The sequence below is a fragment of the Mauremys reevesii genome, linkage group 18 (assembly GCF_016161935.1).
Source record: "Mauremys reevesii isolate NIE-2019 linkage group 18, ASM1616193v1, whole genome shotgun sequence".
Taxonomy (NCBI): domain Eukaryota; kingdom Metazoa; phylum Chordata; order Testudines; family Geoemydidae; genus Mauremys; species Mauremys reevesii.
This window is the reverse complement of record NC_052640.1, coordinates 26,506,102-26,518,464: the sequence shown is the minus strand read 5'-3', so window position 1 is coordinate 26,518,464 and position 12,363 is coordinate 26,506,102. Positions and strand designations below refer to the sequence as shown.

At 46.2% G+C, this 12,363-nt stretch overlaps 1 protein-coding gene across 2 annotated transcripts in view; it reads right to left on the bottom strand.

Moving 5' to 3' along the window:
* The window catches only part of AIFM3 (apoptosis inducing factor mitochondria associated 3), a 104,341-nt gene that overhangs the window by 54,419 nt on the left and 37,559 nt on the right, over window positions 1-12,363 (bottom strand). For both annotated transcript variants that reach the window (XM_039504528.1, XM_039504529.1), the window contains 2 exons: window positions 9,820-10,033; window positions 378-487 (listed from right to left, as the gene is read on the bottom strand). In XM_039504528.1, the coding sequence (XP_039360462.1) occupies window positions 378-487; window positions 9,820-10,033 (324 nt within the window). The remainder of the gene's footprint in view (window positions 1-377; window positions 488-9,819; window positions 10,034-12,363) is intronic.

The window sequence follows — 12,363 nt, the reverse complement described above, 5'->3', positions numbered from 1 at the left end:
GGCTCAAGCCGGTTTCATGATGTATTGTTGAAAAGGAACCCCCAGATACCGAACCTGGCCCTTGTTGCTGCCAACTCAGACTGGCAGAAAGATTTCCTTTCTATTCTTCAAACATCATTTTAAGAGATTTCACTCCGAGATATACTGCACAGGCTAGCACGAGATCTGTTAGCAAACCAAACATGGACAGAGTGCTCTGCAGAGGGTTTTGATCCCTTTCCTGGATTATAAATGTATGTTTACCTCACAGGCAGGATGTCTCCACAGACCTGAAAATTCTGCAATGTAGTGAATGATACCAAATGGCTCAGATTCTTCATGCAGATCCATAATCTGTTGTGAATGTCTGATTCATGTTCATACTCGTACAGACTAACCTTTCACCAGTGGGGCTCCGTAGTGAGGGCATTTGTGTCCCATTGCATAGTAGTCTCCATTTTCCTTTATCAGCAGAGCCTTCCCACAACCCAGGTCTACTTCGCGCATCCTGGAGGTAAAAAGCATGACAAATATAGTATACATACTAGATATTTATTATTGTTACTATGATTTATTATCACTGCCTTTTGATCTGCTTGGGCTGTCACATGTCAGAGAGCCAGTCCCAAGCTTCCACATTAGCTAGTGGTTTCTTTTTCGCTATAAGCCCAGTTACTTACAGTAAGTGGAGATTCTTCAAGATGTGTGGTCTCTAGCTGTACTCCGTCCATGGGTACGCACAGGGCTGTCCTAAGGATTGATGGGGCCCCATGGAGTATTATTAACCTGGTGCCCCTGTGCCTGACGGCAGCCCGGGCTCGCATGTGTATTGTAGATAAGGGGGGGTCTTTTGAAGGATTTATTTAAAAAACGATATTATGTCTGAAGATCCCAGCATTTAAAGCTAAAGATGAATACTCAGATTGTGCATCGAAAAATCAATGCAAGGATTTTTTAGAGAGGTGATTTTAGAATCTTCAGCAACACACCAATGAAATATTTTTAAAGCAAATTTTAAACTAAGGCCCTGTAGACTGACATGTTCTGAGTGACTATTACAGTGACACACGACTGGTTTTGTCAGGACATTCAGAAACCGACAGTATATGCCTGGGGGTTGGCAAATGCCTGTTAAATGGCTTCATTACCACTTGACTGGCTCTTGAACAGTTTCAGTGTTGTGCTAATAGATCTGGCAGGCTGGAAAGTTTTTTCCCTTTTAAGTACTAGATCCCCTCAGGAGGCAGACTCACCAGGCTGAAGCAGCCAGCTGTGGTGGGAGCCTGCAGGAAGGGTCAGAACAGGGGTAGGAAGAGGTGAGGGGTGGACAATAAGACCCAGGGGTGCCCCAAATTTTCGGGTGCCCTACACAGCCGTGTATGCTGCGTATGCCTAAGGATGGCCCCGGGTACGCATGCGCACCGTGGGCCTGAGGGCAGAGATTTTAACAAGCAGTGTCCCTTGGCGTGCTCATGCGCAGTAGATCGCCTCGTGCTCTTGAGTGAGGATATAAGAAGCAGTGCAGGCTGACGCCGCCTCCGTTCCTCTCCTTACAGCACATCTAATCAGATTTGCAGCAGAGGGGATGGAGGGCGGGTAGCGGAATGCAGATAAGGACCACACTTCTCAAAGAACCACCAGTGACAGTAAGTAACCTCCACTTCTTCTTTGAGGGCTGGTTCCCGCGTGTATTCCACACATGGGAGATTGACAAACAGTATTCAGATTGGAGGTGGGTGCCAGGAAGCTGGCAACAAAGATGTGTGCAGTACTGCAGATCCCACTGCTGCATCCACAGCAGTGGCTTGGACCAATGTATAATGTCTAGCAAACACATATATGGAGCTCCAGGTGGCTGCTCTGCATATATCCTGCATTGGGACCTCCTCCAGGGGTGCTACTGTAGTAGACCCGTGGAGTGGACCATTATATTGCTCTGAGGTGGGATGCGAGCTAGTCTTCAGCATTCGATAATGCAGCCAGAAACCCACTTCGAAATCCTCTGAAAGGATATAGCCTAACCACGGGATCTCCCTGCTATCACAACAAAGTCTTGGGACTTTGATGGACTTGGTTCTTTGCAGGTCAAAGCCAGTGCACACCTGATGTTGAGGGAATGAAGTCTCTTCTCTTCATGTGATGCATGGGGTTTCAGAAAAAGGACAGGTAAGGAAATACACTGGTGAAGGTAGAATTTGGAGAGGACCTTGGGTAGAAATTTAGAGTGAAGAAGGGATATTTTGGTATGTCAAGCCTCCTTTACAGTATTTCATAAGAACAGAGTACAGTCCAAACCAATGCGGGCTGTGTCACCCCTGCCGTGACCTGGGGTGTTTTGCAATGCCTTGCTGCTGTAGCCTCCAATCTGGATTGCTCACAAACAGCCACCAGCATGCAGGTCGCTCCCAGATGCGTTTGTGTAACCGCAGACTGCCAGTCACACCCTGGCTCTCACCAGCCTTGGTCATACTGCGGAGTGACCCCAACACACTCCCAGTCCTGGACTGTCCCCCAGAAATGTATGTCCTGTACTGTCCTGCCCTCTCCTGGACAGTGCAAATATATTAAGTCTGTTATTCCTTTAAGGGAATCATATACCAACTCACTACCGTAAATAGGAGTTACCCTGTCACTTCCGCTTAAACAATAAAACAAGTTTATTAGCTATAAAGAGATACATTTCAAGTGAGTGTAAGTCATGAGGCATACGAGTCAGAAACGGTTACAAGAAAAATAAAGATAAAATACTAGAAATACTTAGGCATTTCTAGTGCCTAAGCAAAATGTCTCACTGAATACTTCCATCAAGATTACGGACCAAACATTTTAGGTCAGAACCCCTTCCATAGAGTTCTTGGTGGAAACAAGCAACAAATGCTGCACTTCTCCAAGACGTGCGTCTCCCCCAAACAGTAGAGGCAGCGTTGGTGTTGTTGCTGACACAGAAGGATTTAGGGCAGGAAACACTGTTTTTGAAGCCCAGAGTCTAGGTGTGGTCCCCGACTCTGGGGAGGGAATCCCCAGTCCGGGAAAACAAACTACACTAATTACACTAAGACTAACTGACCTAAGCTAAAGAATAACTATTTACAATCTTATCAACAGGTTTTCTGAAAGGCTGAAGCAGGGGAGGATACTGGATTCAAACTCAGGCCATCTGACGACATTATCTAACTCTTTCTGTAGCTGTTACAAACTGCATTGCAGATCCAATCACTGCTGTGCTGGCCACTAGGACAGCTTTGCCAACCATTCATCAACACTGCGTGATTCCCCCCAGCACGTCAAACATTGACCCAAGTGCATAACAATGTATTCAGCATCTGTGTTAGAACTTAGGTCAATATTTTTTACACAGTTGGATTGATTTGAATTGCCGGGGGATGCTGGTGACACAGATCACCAGTACGGGCATCAGCGCAGCTTAGACGGACTTCTGATCAAACCAGGGCTCTAGAAAGCTCCTGGGCTAAATTCCTCCCATCTTCCCTTTCTCATTTGAATCAACTTATGGTAGCAATAACATCTGGAATGGATCTGTTTCATTTTTGGTACTGGTTACCTCAATTTAATGTGCACTTTTGATTTTAAAAAATGGGCCAGTTCTCAGGGGGCATAAAGTGATGCAGCTTCATTAAATTAAATGGCCAATTTACACCATTTGGCATTTTGAGCCCATTGACTTCAATGGGACTGTGCTGATTACATTGAAACCAGTAAGACTAAATCCCCTTTCAGTGAGGTTCATCGATTCCAAGGCCAGAAGACCTCTTGTAGTACACAGGTCAGAGAACTTCCCTAAAATAATTCCTTTGAACTAGAGCATAAGTTTCAGAAAAACACCCAATCTTGATTGAAAAGTTGCCAGTGAAGGAGAATCCAACATGACGCTGGGTCGATGTTGAGCTGACTGACACCAGCAGGGGGTCTGGTCCCACTGCTACAATGAGATCCAATTGCTTTACACTGGCAGAGGATCTGGCCTTCCTGGCTTCCATGGGGCGGCACGCATTCTGCTGGCTAAGGAACTGGCGGAAGATGTTCAGCAGCATGGCAGCAGGTATTCCATTCCTGACTAGTGCATTTACACACGGAATGCTGCTCTCCAGGGAGTTTTGGTGCAAGGATCTCTCGTCTCAATCTCCTGGGTATGGTGAGTTGTTGCCCTTTCTGGAGGGAATGGTTTGATAGGATAACGTGATTTAGTCAATAGGTCAATAACGTGCGACCACTGGTAATTAGTACCGAGGGTCAATGTTGGGATATTGAAAGTCTTTTTCCTGAGTGTCTGGCTGGAGAGTCTTCCCCGCATGCTCGGGGTTCAGCTGATCGCCATATTTGGGGTCGGGAAGGAATTTTCCTCCAGGGTAGATTGGCAGTGGCCCTGGAGGTTTTTCGCCTTCCTCCGCAGCATGGGGCAGGGGTCGCTTGCTGGGGGATTAGGGGACTTCAACATCTGAGTCAAGGGAGAGAATTATTTCAGGAGTGGGTGGGTCAGCTTTTGTGGCCTGCATCTTGCGGGAGGTCAGACTAGATGATCATAATGGTCCCTTCTGATCTTAAGTTCTATGATTCTATGATTCTGTGGAGCCTGGCTGTGGTCTGTCAGCTTGCCCTCGGGATCACTGGGAGCATATTTAGTGATGCTGCCAAAGCAAATGCTCTCACTTGCAGGAGGGAGTTTCCAAACTGTTTTAGGATGCAGCAGTGATGTTTATTCAGGTTTTTGCAATTAAAAAAAACAAAATGAAGAATCTTTATTTATAACCAAACAGCTCCCCTCCATTGTGGTGGGCAGCTCTGCAACATATTAGCAAAATATACATTCATCAGTGTCGTCATTTCAGATGAACTGTCCGTAGCTTGTACAATCATTAACATGAAGCCACTTAACACTATGTCTCACCATCAGCTTCATCCCCAAATCTCTGGGAGAAGAGATGGGTTTTGCGGCATGCCAGGAAGAATAACTCCGCTTTGCCAGACTAAGAGGGAAGCAAGTTGAAAAACCTGCCCTTTACAATGAACACTTGCTAGCAAATCCCTCCATGTAAACCCAGGGGATTGCAGAAGGTGCTCTTCCACCGCTCTCAATGGCAGTGTACATGGGCGGGGGGGGAGAGAGATCTTTAGCTCAAGATTAGATCTCTATCTACAAGTTCTGCTTCAAGTCAACCACAGGTTACTGAGATCCATGCAGGAATCACAGGGTGAGCCCCCTGGCCAGTGTTATGCAGTTCAGACCAGATTAACACAATGGTCCCTTTTGGCCTTAAACCCTAACAATCTATGAAATCATTACTGCCTCTGCTGCCAACAGGGCTAGACTGACAATCACTTACCCTATAGGACAGCATATGAACCAAATCTCCCCATCTCTTAAGAGACCTGCCCTTCTTCTGGATTGTCCCTCCTCTTCCCACACCACAGACAGCCACGGCGACACTTGACAAAGGTTCACAGGGGAATATTCAAAACCTTCAGACTCTCCAATCCTTTAAATCCCAGCATGGCCCCTGTCCCTCTGTTAAGGCCTTTTATTGAAGCCTTTAATGAGCGAAATATACTTCCGCAATTGGTTCTAAATCTGCGTCCCCTCCTGACAACTGCCATCCAGGATGGGTGGGTCTGTGTCTCATCTCTCAGTCCAGTTTGAACCAGGCAGCTGGCAGATCTCTCTGGGCCAAGTGCCCTTGATTGCCAAGCTCCCTCCCAGAGGAATGGCAGAATCCCCCATGGCCTCCTCGTTTTATGCTGCAAGTCTCAGTTATCCTAGCTGACCTATTTTTGGAAGTTAGGTGCCTGAATAACTTCGTGAATCCCACCTCTCCGGTGGTCTGTAGGTCTCTGCTGGGGTCCTAGCTAGAATGCTGGTGCTCCCATGGGGACATCATCAGAGTCCCCCTGCTGTGCAACAAAGTGAAGCACCTGGCAGACCTCAGTTCTGCACCTGCCTACCTTTACCCCCAAATTGTCCCAATGGAATAGTCCTTTTTGGCATGTGCTTAAATACCTTGCTGATGGGGCCCTAAGCAGCAGTATGGGCTCCTGCTAAGGGCATACCACAGTTTTATCTGAACAGAATGCTGCAAGGGCTCTGCTCTCTCCCCCATACCTGTTTAGTCCTTGCAGTAAGCACAACCCAAATGGAATAAAGAGCTCGCTGCATTCTCATGCTTCACCACACGCAAAAGGAACAAGTCTTGCTGCATTCTTCGGGTGGATTTTATTTCAGAGCAAACCCACAGTTCTTGTTAAATGACAACTTCAGAGTTATGAAAAGATAAGAGAAATGGTTTACAGCCACCCGAAGGAACCACTTGACCTGAGACAGATAATCATCAGCACCTGATGTCTTGAAGCAAATACAGAAACCTGGTGCAAAAGATTTCAAATGACACACTCATTCCGCAAGTGAGCGAGACGGCTATTTATAACCGAGGGCTGTTAGAATGAAGCAATCTGCTCAATTAGAGCCATTGCTATTAAGATAGATTTTATTCCATATTTAAAAAAAAGGGGGGGGGGTGTTAAGGTTTGTCATGTCTGCCCAGCTTGCACTCACATGCCAGGAAATGCCAGTTAAAATGCAGCTCTGTCCTGAAAAAAGCCTTTGGAAGACCAGCCTCTGTCTGTGTGTTCCCTGGTCATTTTTGTCTCACTGACTCCACATCAGTTTCTAAGCACAAAGATGTTGTTATAAAACTTCCTCAGCTCTGAGAATCAGGCTGTCTCCTTTCCATCTCACTCCTTCTCATTAGTTGCTTGGGGGTTTGCATGGGTGTAGTGGAGGGAGAGTTTGGGCTCCAGATAAGCCCAGTTTGGTTCTAATCTCAGACTTCTGGAGGAGCAGAAAGGACTGACAGAAAGAATAGCTTTGTACTCACAAACTGAGCAAATGAGCAAGGTGAAAGAGTCAATACACAGAATGCAATCATGCCATGCCCAGCTCTGGTTCTGCCCCCACGTGTGTGTACATTTCCAGCCCACTCCTTCATGGAAAGATCCCAGGCTATTTCTCAAAGAAGTAATAAATTAATGTCTTCTGATCTCCTGCATAACACACACTATAGGACTTCCCTGAAATAGTTCCTGTTTGAACTAGAGCAGACTTCTTAGAAAACCATCCAATCTTCATTTAAAAATGTTCAGCGATGGAGAATCCGCAAGTTGTTCCAATGGTTACATCACCTCTGTTAAAAATGTGCACCTTATTTTGAATAAGGGGTTTCCTGAAGAACCCCTTATTATTACATTTCTGCTCCCTGTGCAGGCACTTTTAAACTGTGATGAAGTCACCCCTTAACCTTATCTTTGTTAAACTAAATAGACTGAGCTTTTTATGTCATCAGGAAAGTTTATTGCTATCACTGCATCTCATCATACAATCAGCATTTGATATAATAAAGCTAAACATGATCAGAAACAGTTAGGAATTAGTAAGCAGACACTATTCCTCTATACGGTTAGGCACAGCAATCCACGTCAGTCATGTCCTCATATGAATCCACACTGTGAATCATCAGGTCATTCATAACTCCATTGCATGGCAGTCAAGTCCCCACCCATCCCCAAGCACTGAACGTCCCCAAATCAATCAGCTCCATTCTCCCTCCTCCGCACAAGCACATCCGTAAAGATACTATTCCCCCTTTTCTACTGGGCCATGCAAGTCCCGAATGTGGGAGCACAAAACATCCCTGACTTCGGTTGTCTGGATGCAGCCAACTCCAGCTGTGCTGGTTCCCTTTCAGGCTGAGTGTACCGATGCAGTGGTCCCTTGCTGTCCCCTTCAATATCTAGATGAAACCACTGGGACTGAAACAACAAAGGCTGAAGTACCATCAGCGTGCAGTGAAAACCCAGCTCTACAGTTCCTTCACATGAACTGCAAATGGCACCCATCTTCCACTTTCTCAGTGACAAGCAGACACGGGCAACTGCCTGGAGGAGAGCGGACTGAAACTGAACCTAGACCAGACTGAAGCAATGCTGGTGAGACAGGGTTAGCACCTGGAATAACTCACCTCTCCCTCCCACCAAAGGCATCTGCACTGCAGTCCATAGGTATGAGACCCTGCACTCCCATTTCCCTTTGCAATTGGTCAGAATATTGCACCTGATCCCGTTGCACTCAGAGTGGGCCATGGCGATCCTTGCATCTACACTCGGATACTGCAGTTCTCTGTATCTAGGAATGAAGGGCTATGCCCAGGGGAAGCTCCAGTTAGTTCAGAATGTGGCAGCCTCAGGCTCAGCAGCTGAGGGTCACCAGGAAGAACACATCACTCCAATGTGCCACTCTGCACTGGTCCCTATTGAACAGAATCCTGTGCAAGCACTTGACCCGATTTTCAGAGTTCTGCCTGGAATGTCTCTCTGTCTCTACCATGACGGTTTTGGTTCTGCTGCAGAAATGAAGCTGTGGATGAAGAAGGGGAGATTTATGATTGAGGGAGGCGGTGCTTTCATGGGAGATGACCCAAAACTATAGTCTTGCTACTAGATGAAAAAAAAGTGGCTTATACTGACAAGCCAGACTGTAGGTGCCATGAAAGTAAGAGAACATGACGCCAAGGAACATTATCACAGGGCGCGCTCAACTGCTTGCAGCACCTACTGCTGGCCATCCTGGGGATTAGCTCTGTCAGTTTATGCTCTACCTCCAGTGTTGTCTTCTCCTGTTTTGTCTCACTCTGCTGCCATGCTCACTCCTGGGTCTGCAGCTTCCTCCCTCCAGCCAGGTCACTAAAGTCCTCCCCTTCTGGGGAATTTGCAGTCTTTCCAGACCTGCTGTCTGTCTGGCATCTCCAACACCTTTTGCCATTCCCCAGAGGCTGGTAGGGGAACCCAGGTTCACCTACTACACTGAGCTCCAGTCCAGTGACCCTATAACAAGCAGCCACAGTCTCTGGGCAGTCCAACTCCTTGCTGCTGTTTTCCTGGGCTTCTTCCTACATATCTGGCTTCTCCCCTCTCTAGGTTGCTACATAATCAGTTATTTTTTATTCTGGTATGAATATGTGTTTTCATCATTATGTGCCAGTGATCTATTGTCTGATATCCTAACAGATTCCATGGTTACACTAAAAATCAGGACTGTGAAACTGCACGCAAAGTGTGTTTCCATTAGCACAAAAACATCAGAAAATTCCATTCTTTGTGAGAGAACAAATTGATGAGGAACCAGATCAACTAGAAAAACAAGACAAGGTAGAAGTGGTATGGGGCCTACTCCATGAACTCCACACATGCTTTGCAAATAAACTTACAAATAATTAAAGAAGCAACTAAAGGTTACTAGACAAGGTCTATTGGAAATTAATGTCCCATCTGCCTAACAGGAGTTCCACAGGCACAGAACATGAAAGAATTTCATGTATCCAAAAACATTAAAGACGAGTTGTCTCTTGTACAAGATTCTATTGTATTAAAACTGGAGGAAGATAACCATACCCATATTATGAAGATAAATTACACTGGCCACAGATGGTCCAATCATCTCGGATTAGTCAAGGCTAAAGAGCTAGTGAGAAAAAAGCGACAATTTCCATGACATAGGCCCTGATTCAGCAAAGCAGTTAAATACATGCGTACCTGTAAGCATATACTTAAATGCCGTGCTGACTGGAGATGAATTTAAGCACAAAGTTACAGTTGAGCACATGCTCAAGTGTTTAGATGAATTGGGGTCATAACATGCCACATTTCACAGGCTTGTGCTGCCTTGCTGTTCAGCTCCGGCACCATGTGGCAGCATTTCAGTTATGGCATAGTATATGGCAGCACATATAAAGCCCTCTGGGATCCTTCAGGCTGTTAAAAATGTTAAACACTTACTGTCCATTCTCAAGGTCCTTCACGTGGCACACGGAGGCTTCCACTACATCCTTCACATTCTGGTAGGGGTTGATGGTGATGGGATGTTCTTCAAGGTGGTAATGCCGGGCAGTCCCATTGACTTTGTAAACAAGTGGACTGGCTTTCCCATTGGGTGACATCTCTTCCTTGGCCCTCTCTTTCTCTGGTAGCACCACCTCAATTTTCACTTCAACTGCAGGAGCGAACAGAAATCTTCATTCAAACTAAGCAGCAGTTTTTTAAGTCAAATTGTATAATTTCTCCAGAAATCTGCAGATAATGCTATTATGGCCTTGAGACATTACCTCCAGTTCTCCTAGGAACTCTGGCATTCAGGAAATTCTAGGTGACTTGACACATGCCATTCAGAATTGCCACCTTTGCTGCCTTGGCTGGGAAGGTGGCAAATTAAATCTCAGTCTTGACTCAGGTTTAATATCCATGACCCCTATATTCCCTTTTTAATCACAACCCACCGGTTTTCCTCAATATGCACCAACCAGGTATTCTTGAAAACAGAAATATTAAAGCTTGTGAAATGCCACCCAATCAATGTTAGGCTTGTTCCCTGTTAATGAAACACAGCTGCTGGCAATTGGGTGTAATTTAGGCTTAGACGCTTCAGTTTCTAGTCGTAAATGGGCCTCTCTTCATCTGAAAACAGATAAAGAAAAATTTTCCATCATTAATAACCAATATGAAATGAGAGGTAAAGCTAAACCTATACAGCATGGTATATTAAATCTGTACACAGCTGAGCAGGCTTTTGCTACCGCTTCAGATGGCAATTAATAAGAAATTGATGTTATGAATTTCAACTATTATTTGAGTTCTAACCCTTATGAATCCTGAGCATTCAATGGGGAAGGTGCACAAATTTGGCAATAGAAGATGAAAAACATCCTGAGGATAAACAGCAGTATTAGAACTGGGCGAGATGGTCCTAGAAAACATTTTCCAGCAATGTTTTCAAATTCTAATTTTTGACTAAGCTGCTAGAGGAGAAAGAGCCTTCCTAAAAGCCATGTAGCCCCAAGACCTGTGTTTAACGCTGTGCATTGGTAGCATCCAAGTTCTAGTCCCAGCTGTGCTGCTAACTGGCCTTAATACTTTGTACTTGCAAGTGTAAATGATATTGCAACTGCATGCAGTATCTTTGAGGACCATATTGTATTAAGTGTAGAAACGGTTTATTTATTGTTATGAGCCAGGGAGTGTTGCAACTCCAAGGGGGAGGGTTACTACCACTCCCCCCAGGAGCTAAAAGCAATGGGGGGGGTGGTTAAGGCAAGTCTCTGAAACTGTCAACATGTCCAAAGAGGGGCCACCGGCTGGGGAGGTGTAGTGAGGCGGTGTGGCTCCCCGCTGCCCCGGAGGGGGTCGATCCCCGGCTAACCCTTGTACAGGAGCTATGCACATACTGGTCCAAACATAGTTTTTCAGAGACCAACAGATGAGGAAAGGTTCTTTCTGAACCAGCAGCCAGAACAGTCTCTTCAAGGGGTCCCCCCACAACCCTTGTGGAGGTGTTTGAAGGACTTTGGCCTACTAAGGCCCCAAAAGACCTATGAGGTGACCTCTGCTAAGCTTTTAGCATGTGTATCGGAACTTCTATTGATTTTATGTTTTTCTGTGATACATTTACCTTAAGAATAAATGTACTCGCTTAGAAACAGCGGTGCGGTAACTTGTAACTGCTGGCAATACGCTGTGCCTAGCCCTCAGAGAGAGAGCCATGCACAAGCGCTGGCCATTAGGCAGACTGGGGATATCCTTGTGTAAGGCAGAGAGCTGTGCAGTCAGAAGGGAGCGGGGCAACACTCCCTGCCCAGAGACAGGTGACACCTGAGACCTGACTGGGCACTCCTTGAATGGGCCAGAGAGGGGGGAATACAGGGGCAGTTACCCTCACACTGTGGCAGCAAACATTGTTTATGTGTCATAACATAAGGAAATAATCATTGTCTGCATTAGCAGCTGGAAAATGGAGAGATTGATAGTCCTGTGACTTGTAGAGGAATTCCCATAGCTGCCAGGTTTTGTGTGTGGTTCCTCACCGGTGAGATTCAAGTGAGGACAATCGTGACCTTTTCTTACTAGCGAGGAACAGCACATGGAGCTGCACAAACTCTCCTTCCCCACAAACCAGTCAGTTGCTGCTCACCCATCTCCCCCAGCCATTGCTTATCGCTAGATTCACAAAGGAACTTAGGGGTGGTGGTGTGCAGGGGCCTAGACAATCACTGGGACTCTCAACATTTGAGTTCAGTGCCTGGGCTCCCTGTACACTGGAAAGGGAGAGAGAGGTACCTCAGAATGGGATCCACAGAAGCCAGCATGAGAGGTGGCTCCCTGCCTCAGGTAGTCAATGGGAGTTGCCAAGGTGAGTGCATCCTCTCTGGGAGTTTGGCACCTCCCTCTCCTTGGAATTCTCATCTGCAAAATCCTTACTTGGCATTAGATGCCTTCAGGGGGGTAAACAGGGGTCTTCCCCACCCCAGGAGAGTACCCTCCCCATGGGGC